General features: G+C 44.6%; 1 protein-coding gene across 2 annotated transcripts in view; it reads left to right on the top strand.

Annotated features, from left to right (window-relative positions):
• Nucleotides 1-13,463, top strand: part of IFT43 (intraflagellar transport 43) — a 46,456-nt gene that overhangs the window by 25,667 nt on the left and 7,326 nt on the right. For both annotated transcript variants that reach the window (XM_071426771.1, XM_071426772.1), the window contains 2 exons: nt 4,201-4,233; nt 4,733-4,779. In XM_071426771.1, the coding sequence (XP_071282872.1) occupies nt 4,201-4,233; nt 4,733-4,779 (80 nt within the window). The remainder of the gene's footprint in view (nt 1-4,200; nt 4,234-4,732; nt 4,780-13,463) is intronic.

The raw sequence follows: 13,463 nt of genomic DNA, 5'->3' as shown, positions 1-13,463 counted from the left end.
CCGAATGCGTTTTAGCAAGCTGCGGTAATTCCTTCCCTTCTCCTTAGCTATGCTGCCCGCCCTCACACCTCCCCGGGCCGTATGAGAGAACCTCCGCTCCTGCACGGAGAACTCCTCGGAGCCTGGCTGTGGCGCGGTGCAGGACGCAAGTGTGTCTGGAGCTCTCATGAGCTGTGGACATTGAAAGATTTCAAGGACGTTGTTCTCCATTCATCCCAGTTATGTCCTCTGCTAAAATAGGTTAACGGTGTCTAATTAACCACTGCACATTGTTATGCTGCATAAAGATAGCATCCTGACTGTTCTCTGAGCCCAGCCACTTTATCTCAATTTAGATCTCCGTGGTAGTCCATTAAATGGGAAAGAAACAGTTTTAACAGAGATGATGTCTACATTGGAACTGCCTTTCACCCTTTAGCATAGAAACTGCAGGCAGCTCCGCTGTACATCAGGGCATTGTGTGGCAGCAAGGTCTCGGGTTTAGGTTTAACCCGTTCTCATTGATGTGGACGAATGATTCCTCCTGGGCAGAACTGAGCAAAGACAACACTCAAGAGAGAGATCAGATCTACATCCTCTGCCGCAGGGCAGAGCTAGGAGACAAATAGGTATTCTGTACTGGGAGTGACGTAACATGGGGTTACACAAGGACTGTCAGGGTCTTTCACCCAGATTCACAGCTATTCAATACCCTGAAATAGAGAGGGGATAAACAGCTGTCCAAAGCCAGAGGGAATATTCTGGGATTATGATTATGTTTAGGAGTGCTGATGGCCTCTCAGGGAAAGGGAGTTTAAAGGGAACTGTCCAGCGGGTGGAGTGAGTTCATGTTCTTTGCCCCTCCAGTTGTAATGGACTTGGGAACATAAGTGAAAAAACCAGATGTATCCCTGTCTCACAAAAATGGGGAGTGGCTGGTGTATAATACAGCAGATTGAATGTATTTCTGAGCACTGCTCCTGGGATGGTATTGCTTTGTTTATCTTTACTTGAGTGACTGTATCTGTAGTTCACATTCAATTGCTCATTTTGTAGGTCCTTGTTGCTGCCCTCCCTGGGCTGTGCCTGCTGCTGCAGCAGACAAAGCAGGGCAGTGCACTTCATGTTGCTGAGAACATGAAAAAAGGGTAGGAAAGCTGTGTATGCTGGCTTGTCAGGTTCATTCCATGTCTGCTTTCACTCACCACTAGAAAGCTCATGAGATGAATGAAGAGGGTGCTGTTTACCTAGACCTGATATTCCTGAAGGAGGAAATGTTGGTCTCAAGGTGTAGCAATTAGCATTGGTAAGATGCGACTATTCTTAGGAAAGGGTACTCCACAATCCTTAAAGCAATGTGATAACATCATTAAGAAATCCTGTACGCTGCCCCATAGTACTTGGGGAGCAAAGAGACAAGCAGTTGATTGGTTTTGCAGGAATACTATCTCTAGGCAGCCCTCAGCTAAGTTTATGGAATGGACAGAATTGAAGGTGGGGCACCTTTTGAAGATCTATTAATGATTTCTCTTGCTGCCTTGGAGGTTTTTAACCTTAGGACATAGGACAGAGTTTGTCTTTCCTCTCAGAGTCACTTTGTTATGTAGATTTAGGTACTGCAGTTTTGCCAAAAAAGCAAAAGACTAGTTAAACCAAAAATGTTTTGTGATTTTTCCCCCAATCTGAAACAAGAACTCAAAAAGTAATTTGGCACCAAACAAAATGAAAGGAAGACTTATTAAAAAAATAGAGGAAATAGCAGGTTGCGTGATATCTTCTTTGCTCGATCATTAGGGCCACGGAGAACATAAAACATACAATTCCTTCCTGTGCTACAGAAGCTTCATACTATATTTTTGGGAGTTTCTACATGTGAGTTCATGAGCTGACTTGAAATGCTAGTTTCATCAAATAATGCTGTCCCAAATCATATATTACCAAACATATGCAGTACAGGTGACTGGAAGCAGATTTATCTCTCCTAAACAGAAGAGCAGTCATTTCTAGCTCCTGCTCCAGTGCTGTTGGTATATAAATGCTCTGTATAAACTGCTGTACTGTCAGCATGACAGACTTGCCTCACCCAATGCCACCATTGGCACTGGTGGCACAGGGACTAAGGTGTTCTCCTGGGGCTGCTGACCATGGGGCTGTAACTTGCCCTGGGAAGTGGAAGGAATGGTCTTGTTTGATGCGAGAGTTCTAACACCTGGGCTCTGGTATCAAAGGGGCCAGTACTATTCCCCCCCTCCCTGCTGATGAGTTTGTTCCCCAGATTACTGTTTTCCAATATATAATGCAGCTGTTTCATAATGAGGTATTTGCTTTTTGTCCTGAATAAGTCCTTTCCTAACAACACAGAAAAGTTGAGAAAGCCTAAGTCTCACAACATAAGCAAAGCAGTTTCTGCCTCTAAGATTAACATGACTGCCTTCCCTGTGGGCCACCTGGATATCAGTCATGATAGGGAGCTTAGGAAGAAGAAACAGAAATTGTTTACAGGGATAGTACTAGTGACCTTTTCTCCTGGGAAGTATGAACACATGGAGTGTTTCATTCCTGCTTGGAGACAGGAGCAACGATGTAAGGAGTGTGAGTACTGAGGAAGAGAGTGTTACTTGGGGTTGGACAATCATCAAGAGTAATGGGATCATGCCAAGAAGATGGTAAATTGAACCCGCAGGAAATCATCTGTGCATGGCTGTGCAATGCCATCATTTGGCATGTTTCAGCATGGAAAAGGCAAGGCTATGTGGAAACCAGTTCAGTGAAGGCATCAAGGAGGAATAAAATAGAAGAAATCTTACATCATCTTTCTATCTCTATCTTCTCAGAGACTAAACGCCACTGGGTGCTGGTGGAGGGCTCTCTGAAGCCATCTATTTCTTTCTCCATAGTATCAGGAGGTTCACAAAAAGTGCTTTGTACTACCACTGGGAGAAGGATGGAGCTGGACAGTTCATCCTCACTGGAAGAGCTCTTTCCCCAATTATGTTCCATTTTTGCCTTTGAACAGAGGGTGCAGATATAGCTGAAAGCCCAGGTGCAGATGTCACCACACAGCTGCAGTTCTGATCATAGCAGTTGATATTACTGGGCTCAAATCACTGATTCAGACTGCAAGCTCCAGAGAGAGCAGTAGAGATCAAGGGCTTTCTTCTCCTTATACCTCTTCTCTGTATAGCTAGACATCCTCTCTGCCCTACTCCTTGCTCTTAGAAGAGTAGATTATTCACAGAAGAGCTAGATGAGGATTGTGACTTGCTAGAACAGAAAGCAGAGGAGGAGAGGCCTCTGCCATGTCATGAAGTGCTTTGAAAAGAGCAATGCAAGGCAGTGAAGCAACTTCTCTTACATCTTGGTGCATCCTGGGACAATGCATATGATAGGGGAGAGCCCCATGTGTTCTTTGTCATGGCACCCTGACTTAGGGGACGGGAGAATATTTATTCCCAACACATAGACATGAAACTTCACTCTGCAAAATGGCCAAAGCAATCAGCGAGTGATGGAGTATCTGCTAAAAAGAAACCTGGCATTTAATTAACTTTTCAAAGTGCTGGTTCAGCAATCTCCATGTTTTACATTTTGAATATTGAACAAGCGTCCCTAATCGGGACTGAATTACTTCTGGGCTCGCTGGGGTGGAGAGCAAGGGAGCTGCCATTTGCCAGTCCCTCCCCACCATGTTATTGTTATGAACTCCTGTTAACTCAGCCTGATCAACCCTGTTTTTTTTGCCACAACTGCATGTCTGACCTGAGCTTGGCCAGCTCAGGTGGGACTCCTAACTTGAAAGGCAACCAGAAAGTCTATGCTCAGGCATGGGGAGGAGGAAACTGCTGATCTCTCAGGAGTAGGTAGACAAAGTATAGCACCTTCTTCACTCCTTAATGTGCCAATCTCTCTACCCAGCTTTACCTGCAGCTGATGGCAAAGGGGATAAAAAAGTATCTGAGAAACTAAAGAACCGGGGAGTATGGTTCTTGCCATATCTGGGCATGGCTGTCTTTTGGGCCCCAAGTGGTTTTGTTTCAGTCTGTTGCACTCAGGGACTTTCTGATACACTGGCTTCATAGTCACTCAGAACTCTTTAAGGTGTGGTGTGTTGTATCAGACCTGATGCAGGAACTGTTTTGCACAATAACAGTCATATGGGGAAAGGTGAAGTTTTTCATTTTTTCTAGCCTTTTCTAAACATAAGCCATCCTTGTCTTGCAGGTCAGGAAGAAAGCATGCAGAAGAAGTAGAAGAGTAAGTTCCCATTGTTGCTAAGACTTCTTCCACAACTTTTACATCTGATCTGATCATCTAACCAGTACACCAAGATCTGAAAGTTGGGAAGGATGCAGAGCCTGTCAGGAATTCATATCATGTGTCCTAGAATGGGGCAGTGCTGGTCATTCTATAGTTCCCTGGATATGGAGTAGATGATGGCTCTGTCACTCCCATAAAACAGAAAGAAGGAAAATGAGAAAGCCACTGCTTTCCTCCCAGACCCACCCCAGGCCCTACTGTCTTCAGCCTAGGGGTTTGTCTTAGGTACGTCCTGCTTAAACTGAGACTTCTGCTGAGCCCAGCATTGAAGGGTATGGAAGATCAGTCTTCCATGCAGGCTAAGCATACTTGGAAACTCTCTCTTTGACAGCATACTAGGAAACTCTTCTCCTTTGAAGTTTGTGGGGAGGAAGGGGGCACAAGAAGATGTTTTTCTGGGCTTGCAATTGAAATTCTTTCTTGTGCTTTGCTGCAGCTATCGTCTCAGACAGCAGAGCCTGGAGGCATCAGATGATGGAGGAGGTAAGGTACTTGACCACAAGAAGTGCCTTCATGCATGTCTAGGGGCTCTCCAGTAAAGTGAGCAGAGGCATCTTGTAAGAAATTGCAAGGAAATTAACCACTCTGGGGGTAAACAAATGTAAGAGCTGCTTAGGTCTCCCCAGATGAATGAGGGAGAAAGGGTAAAGGAGATGGAGAGGGAGGATGAGGAAGTGAACTTGTAGTCTAACTCTGGCTCTTCATGAACACAATTATAGAAGACCTTGGAAAGCAGGAAAGTGGCAAGGATGCACTTTTCTCTGTAATTACCTCCACGGAGAATAGTGGAGTGGGCAGAATGAGAGGTAAAAGCACAATAAAGGGTTAAGAATGGAGAAAGAGGTCCCTGCTCTCCTCTGGTTTAGGTGGTAGTAGGCTCTGCTAGAAGCATCTGTTATCTTTTGTAGCAATATCCATGTTGCCTGGGGTTTCTGTCATGATGGAATTCTTAATTTCAAAAATCTGCTTGCCCTAATCCAAGATCATAAATCATAAACTAAGCATAAACAATGGTGGGTAATCCCATTTCATCCCTTTACAGGCTGCTATGAAATCTATTGGACTCCTAACTTAGCACTAGTTTTCTTTATTGTGTATATTACCTGCTCTTCTAGGACTGGATGAGTCAAGAGAAATCTCAGGAAAAATCCACAGGATTAATTTCAAGACAAGCACTAGACAACTGTGGGGAGCACAGAAATTCATTAAAGCCTCTAGGAGGTACCTCAGTTTTCAAGGGCTAAGAATTTTATACAGTGTATAAAAAGCTGCATCTGTAAAATACCACCAAGTGTCAGAAGAATTATCTGGAGTCACAAAGGATCAGATATCAGTATGGTTAATGAGATTAAATGAAGACTTATTTGGGTCTTCCAGACAGTTTAAGCATTGCAACATATGACTGCCAGAAGTGGCACCTTTATAGCATTGGCATCTTCAGAACAGACTAAATTTTCCCCCTGGGACGTTCCTTGGGCTTCTTAAATTTCAGCGTTTGTCACTGAGGCTGGTAGACTGTTCTGAACAGCTCTGTTTGTATATGTGCTGTCCTTTTTGTTGAACCTTGGTCATGCACTTGGAGGATGACTATCTTTGCTAACCAGGCATAAAAATGCTTGCCACATGTTTGTTTGCAGCATGTGACTTTCAGCACTCCAAGACCTTGGGTAATAAATATAGAATAGAATTGATGCAGAGTGTGGTATGAGGACATATTGAATCCTAATAGACTTCACTTCTTTATCTGTGTCTAACCTGTGGTTAGCAGCTGAATTTGGATTGTTTGCAAACTGGCAGTTGGCTTTGGATTAAATGTATGCATTACAAGAAAGATAGAGTATGGTTCCTACCCAGGCAGCTTCTGGTACAAATACACTGGGTTGTGGATCTACTTTGTACATAGAAAAATCTCTAAATGGATGGTGCATTGCATTGTTGTGTTCCTATTTTGACAGGGAGATTAGGCAAACTGCTCTGGGAGAGGAATTTTCCATGTGGGCTCAGCAATTGGAGTGAAGAAAAGTGACATATAAACAAACTCCAGAACATGAATAAAATTACTTTTTGGAATAAGCAGAGAGATACAAATAACTGCCTAGTGTAGAAGGCAGGGAGTAGCATGCAGTGGCTCTGGCTGTGCAGTAAATTGAGCTGTTCCAACCTTCCCTTTGCATAGAACTGCACTTGAGTTTGTGTCCTTAACTGGAACAGTAAAGCTCAGATTCTAAACAAACAAAAATCAAGACATTGGTGTATGGATCCCCAAGGATGGGTCACGGTTATTTTGTGCTGCATAATGTCTTAGCTTGTACAGCTTAATATGAACAGGCGCGGTTGCGTAATGATTGCTGCTGTCAAGCAATACATTTGGATCGCCTTCCTTTAACCTATTAAAAAGCTGAGCTGTACCATTCCATTAACATTGTTTGTCCCCCATCCAACCTTTTCATTAGAAGAATGAAGGACAAAACTATATGCCCTTAAAAAGGTGTTCTTGTGAATTTCAAATGTGCTCAGTTGTGATCGTTTATACATCACTAACAGCCAAGGGCTCTGAGTTTGGAGTCCATTTGAGAATGTGTTAAAAAAGTACAGGGGCTGTAGAGAACCAGTTTGGCAGGTGGAAGGAAGTTTGTACAGCCAAGTGGAGACTTCTGGGCTTGACAGGCCTTGTAGTTTCAGAAATAAAAGTAGAATTCTTTCACTGCTCCTGGCCTGTGTATGAAATAGCATCTGATTCCTTATCTCAGGGAGTGGGAGTCAGGGGGAGAAGGATGGACACTTCTCAGGCTGTGTGGAATGAGTGAAAGCATATGGGAGGTGGTAAGTGGGTGGACCAGACAGGGACACGCATGGAATGATCTGCAGTTTCAGCCATTCATTATGGTTGCACGGGGAAACCCAGAAGGTGGAAGACAGTTGTGAAAAAGTGCAGTGTCTCTCCAAAAGTAGCTCTGGATTATCTAGTTGATAGCTAGGTTGATTTCCTACAGCAGCCACTGCACTCTTAGTGCCAACCCTCCTGAGCACATGCTGGTACTCATGAGAACTCGGGCACAGCAAATGGATAATGCCTCTGTTCGTGGGTGTGTGCCCACTGGACCTTGTCATGGGGGACCAGCTCCTCTGCATGGTGAGAAACCTGCTTTAGCAGGATTTAATGCATCACACTTGAGGAATAATAAACCTTCACAAGCAACACAAAAGTGTTTAATTCCTAAAGGACAGGCCTAGTTAAGTCACTTTTGGCCAGGGGCAATTGGGGGCTTAATGCTTTGTATGTAGCAATCTGTGCAATCTGAGAGAGAGGAGTTTGAGGGTAATTGCTCAATTTTCTGTCCATGTCAACAGGGAAAATGAGCAGCAGTGACTGAGCTCTGTATGGCAGGGAAACTGCTTGAGATGGGAGATGTGAGACCCTCTGTGGAATTTAAAAGGTGCTATCTACAGCACACTGCTTCCTTTTCTGTAGCAGCTAAGAGCTTCTGCCACGTGCAGACTATCCTTTGTCATGAGGTGGGAGGGAAGATGGGACAACCATGCTAAAGTTGAAGGGCTTTATCCTCCCTTTGCTCCTTTTCTCCAGCAGGACATAGAGGGCTTTACTCTGCTCATGTGTGTCTTTCTGGCACAGAGCTAGATAGGGCTGTTTCCTGTCAGGGAGAGAAATGCTAACATTCCTCCCCCACCTCAGCAATCTGATATGTCCTTTGGTTAGAAGTTTCTTTGTTTTTCCTTTCTTGTCCACCAGTTCGGCACTGCTGTGTTGTATTCCCTCTGATGTCTTTCTCCTTACTACTTTGCCCTTGGATTTTTTCTCCTCAGCACTTTATAGGAACTTATTAGCTAAGGTTGTTATTCCTCTCCCAGGTATTCCCACACAGACTATTGCCCCACCATCAGAAGTCCCTGTCTGCTTTCTCTCTGTTACTCTTGGGATGCATAGCTCCTAGAAAATGGCTTTTCTTGGAAGACTGGGATGTGATGTGTGATTTTCTGTCTGCAGGAACAACAGCTTGTTATTTTAAAGCAGATAGTGTGTGTGAATGAGACAGCTGATTGAAATGAAAGCCTGACTATGCTACACAGACAACTGGAACCTGACCTGCAGGTGAGGAAAGCTGCCAGGAGACAGTCACTGGATCTGTGCCCTCAAGGCAAAACCCTTTCCTGCCTGCTGAGAAGCCTCCTCAAGGAAGCAGAGCTGATGATTAGACCTTTCTATGCAATGTCAAACCTCTAGAAGGACTTACCTTTCTGGCATGTGCCAGCAGCTCCTTTGCATTTGAACAGGATGAGAGTCCAGACTTTGAATAACAGAGGGGAAGTGGGCAGATGCCATGGTCCCCAATCCTTCTGGGTAGTGATATCTGTCAGGTGGGAGATCTGGAATTCACAGCCATAAAATAACCAACACTTCTTGAGCTGCATGCAAATATACACCAATGATGATATTGCTCCAAAGAGCTGAGAATAGAGCACAATGAGGGTTATTGTTGGCTCTGTCATTCCTGATCAGTTTTGCCAGTTGCTTCCCTGGTGAGCTGCTGTTTCTACAGAGCACACCCAGTGCTGGTGGATTCCAGAGGCCATGAGCTGCAAGGACAGCTGCAGTGGCTGAGCATGAGGGTAACAGAGGGCAGAATCTGCAGGAACAGTCAGGGATATGGCAAGCCTTCATAGGCTCAGAAGGCAGTGTTGGAATGATTTGGGGAGAGCTAAATGGATAAAAAGTTCTGAGCGTCAGTGAAATGGAGACAGAGTTAAAGACATGCTGTTTTGGAAGTGGAATGATGGGCTGAATAGGTTTTGGGGCAGACGGTGTCAGTGGTTATTGGGTCTCTGTGACTCTGCATTTTGACTTCATGTTTGGCTCTGTCAGCACACCACAGCTCTCCCCTTTGCTGCTCCCCCACCCAATGCACTACTCTGAGTCTCCCTGCAAGGTCACTGAAGGGCAGACCCGGCCCAGCCTGATGGTTTCCACTGAGCTGTTGGTCCAGACCAGTTTGAACTCCTCCAATAATTGCTGGCATAGTGATCTAGAGCCTGTGGTGCTGGAGGAAAGCTCTCTCTTGAGAGCCACAGTGGGCAGAGGAGAGCAGAGAGTATGTCCTGAGAGACTGTCTGAGGTTCTATTTGAAGCAGCAGACCACTTGCCAAGGGTCAGTGGGCTCCTTAATTACAAGGAGCACACGCAGCTTGTTGAGGGCTGAAAATGACAGTCTGGGGAAGCATCTTCTGTTGCTAAATTCTGTGATATGGTGGATACACAATCATATTGGGTCTGTGATTGGTGAGTCCATAAATGTATTTGACGGACTAGGTTTACCTAAAATACCCTTTAAGAAAAAGCTCTTGAAAGATGATTACAGAATTGAGACACCATCATTTAAAACTGCCTGAGGCAAACTCCTTTGAAAATTGCAGCAGTGGAGGGACAGAGAGAGAACTGCGTAGCCCTTGATTGTAGTGTCGTTCCCTCAGGACCCGTCCCCCCTCCTCCTCAGTTTCTCATCTGATATGAGAGAAAGCAGCAGTAAGATTCCTCATCTGTCTTATGAAAATCCGATTCTGAGTGGCTCTGATCAAACCCAGCTGGCTGTCAGCAGTGGTGGCCTTGTGTGGAGGGAGGGAGGCTTCTGAGGAATCGCTGGATGTGGAGGTGTCATGGGTGCTGCCGATCAAAGAGGCATTTTTTAATAAATATATATAAGAAAAATAAAAAACCTAAGAATTTAGCATAAAAGAAATGTAGTTTGTCTTGTTTTTCCAGTGTAACATGAAGAGGATGAAATAGAATCAGGCACTCCTGCTCCTGAACATACTTCCACAGGAGCATCCTGAGAAGCTGCTTTCCCTGCCCCACTAATGCTCTAATGCAAAGTCCCTTATCTCCAGCGTTGTTGAAGAGGGTTTTGTATTTCTGAGTTCACTAGACCCTCTCAGGACACCTCATACCTTCTCATCTGATGCCCCATTACCTTCTGAGTATGTTTTTAGCAGGGGAATCGTGCAAAGGAACAGGGAACAGCCTTTGAAAAGAGGAAAACACATGTTACTGGGAAGGAGGGCAGGCGTAGTGCTCTGTCAGGGGGCTGTTGGTAAGACTAGGAGCTGTGTTACCACTCTAAATGCTGATAACCTCAGGAGCATGGTGGACTCCAAGTCCTGGGCCTGGTCTCCAGTCTCTCCTGTCTTCTGCTGCTGCTGAAGAAACCTAAGCATTAAGAGATTCCTCACCTTTAAAGCTGTTAGGGTCTGCCTCTACTTCTTGCATAAGTACAAGCCATGCTCTACTGCTTGTGAAGCCCTGCACTGAGCCCAGCAACTCATCTGACAGGGCTGTTCTGTGCTTCTCCTCACACTTCAAATGACTGAAACTGGGCAGAACCTTTGTGTCAGCAGCAGAAATGCCTGATGCCTGTCCCCTGCAATATGAACACACCACACTGTTGAGGCAAGTAGAATGTCACCCCCCAGGCAGTCATGCATCTAGCTGAGATGCAATATTATGCAAAGCAAATGTATAACCTTTTAACACAAGGCTGTAGGGTCAGTACTGAATCTGCTGTATGACCTTCCCTGCATCCTGTGACTTCTCTGGCACCTGCACACAGGGTGACTTTTCCCATCAGCTTGGCCAGGTTGTGCTGTTACCATCCTCTTCTAAGAAGGAGGCTTTGGGACATGGGACTCTCAGGTTATCTTCTGCTTATCTCAGCTTTTGAGACAGTGCCCTGGTAGCTGTGGTACTATCTGCTTTTCACTCTACTGTTTTCATCTCCCTGCTGGTTGATCAGGCAGGTATGCTGCTCCATGTTGGCCCACTAGTAGGGCAATTTCAGTCAGGGAAAGACATCCCTATGAAATTAATGTCCCAGCATCCAAAGAAGCATTCTTTATTCTCTCCATTTGCTTGCTGCTCTCCTGAGAAAGCTTCCAAGAGGCTTCAAGCTTGTTTGTGTGTTCAGCAGAAGCTGTGTCCCTTGTTCTTTATGTTTTTTTGATGATTTTTTTGCCTGTTGCTTTCCACTTTTTACTTTTTTTTTTCTTTTTAATTCTCCATTTTCCACTTAGAAAAATTATTTATTGCATTGAGATGCACTAATTAAAGCCATTTTCTGGTATTTGGTTACTGAAGTGTTTGATGTCTCTCTGACAAGACCATGAAATGCACAGTGTGTCCACAGGGACAGAATTTGCTGAACACGGTGCTTTGTAAATGAGGGGACACAGTGTCGCAGCAGCTCATGAATATGAAACGCCCATGATGCTACCTCAGTGGACTTGGGAACACAGATGAATCCTGTCATGTGCTAAATGAGACCAATTTCTTTCACTTAACTTCATCTTCAATCAGACCTTCCATTTGCCTGTTTAAAATTCCCCAAACGTGATGCAGAAGGTAACAGCATTCAGTAAAACAAAGTTTTGCAGCAGCAGAGATATTGTAATTATTTCAGTTTTACATTTTATGAGCAAGCTACGTAAAATAGTTTCATTTTTATACCTGCTTGGTGGTAGGAGACTGCCAGCTCCAGAAGCCACTGTCCTCTTTATGTTCTCTGGATATGGTGATGTGTGCACGGGGAGGGCAGCACAGTACCCACCACAAGAGTGTCCATTCTGAATGGCCTTTGAAACACTGACCTAGCTGGGGAAGTGGATCAGACTGTGTGAGATGGAGTCTTCTTTGTTACTGGGTGCCAGGATGGGGGCTGAGGGTACTCTTAGAGCAGCTTAGGGAGTAAGCAGCACACTGACTAACTGCAGCCTGAACTGGAGCATGGTTTCTAGATGCAGCTTTGCCAGTAATTTATTGCCTGACCTGGAAGACGTTCTGTCTGTCCCTGGAAGAGATTCTGTCTGTCCCTATTTATGTGCCATCTTGTATCTAGCAGACAACTTAGTTCTTTGGGACAAGAACAAGATCTTACTTGGAGTTTACAGGATTTTAAGAGACCCAGCCTGCAGGTGTTGCTACTAAACCAAAAATCAGCCCTGCTTGGGAGGGGAGGTGCAATTTACCAACTTTCAGGAGCAGCTGGGTATTGGATTGGTACAGATACTCCCATCTCCTGCTTGTTGCTTTCTGTGGTTGTCTTCTTTGACTGTCAGTAAGTTATTTGCTAAGAGGTAAAAAAGGTCATGTTTAGTACATGTACTTTAATATGAACACATAAAGCCCTCCTTTCTGTATTACTTGAAAAGCTGCTGTTCCTTGCTTGTTGTTTGACTGACTGCATGTAGCATGGGTTGCCTTCACTCCTTCTTCTCCAACTTCTCCTCCTCCCACTCACACACTTCTGTTTTATGCCATTGGTGCCTTGCCATAACTTAGTAATGAAGCTCTTTTTGTGTAAGACCTAGCTAAGTTCAGCTGTTCAAATAAAATATTATTCTTATTATATTCTGGGACTTAGATGTTCTGGGACGATCAGTTTTGTGCAGTGACTTAACTCCCCAGTTAGCCAACATTTGGTACTGGTATCTCCTGCCCCACCATAACTTCCATATGAGTAAGCTCATTTTGATTTCATTCTTTGTTCACTTGTTCATAACAATCTGGGAGGTGGAGGAGAGTTTGTATTTGTCATCTAGCCTGCGGTGCTCCCTCATCTTTGTACAAGCCTTTTGTTCACGTCATTGTTTACTACATTGAGCTGCTATCTGTGAAGGTGTGTCCTTTTTTGTAGTAATTTCTGAGGTTTGCCTACATGGGCATGAGACCCTGGCCAGTAAAGTATGTGTCAAAGTTCTGCACCAGAAGCACAGGTTTATGGCAAATTATCTGAAACCCCCGCACTGAACAGGAGAGGAAAAATGTGAGTCACAGAGCAAAGCACACAGAGTGGGGGTTTGTCATACAACTGTGTTGTTGGAAAAAGATGCAGTGCGAGATTGGGAGGACATGGTCCTGTGAACATTTCTGCATGTACTAATGGTATATGTAAAGCCTCCCTGCAGCTAGTGGGAGTATTAAAAGTAGAGCATATGCCTACTCTCCTGCAGCACAACAGCCCGTGCTGTGCTATTCCCCCTGCAGCTGACACTGTGCCATAACTTAGCCGTGTTACCAGAGCTTATAGGAGAAAAAGATGTGAGTCTCAAGAAGAGCAACAAAAACAATTAAGAGGCTGGAGAATCAGTGGGAGTAAGGTTGG

This window comes from Agelaius tricolor, unplaced genomic scaffold (assembly GCF_023055355.1).
Source record: "Agelaius tricolor isolate 1412-34295 unplaced genomic scaffold, bAgeTri1.0.p SCAF_5, whole genome shotgun sequence".
NCBI classification, from domain to species: Eukaryota; Metazoa; Chordata; class Aves; order Passeriformes; family Icteridae; genus Agelaius; species Agelaius tricolor.
Note: the sequence above shows the minus strand (reverse complement) of the source record. Positions and strands in the feature narration are given on the sequence as shown.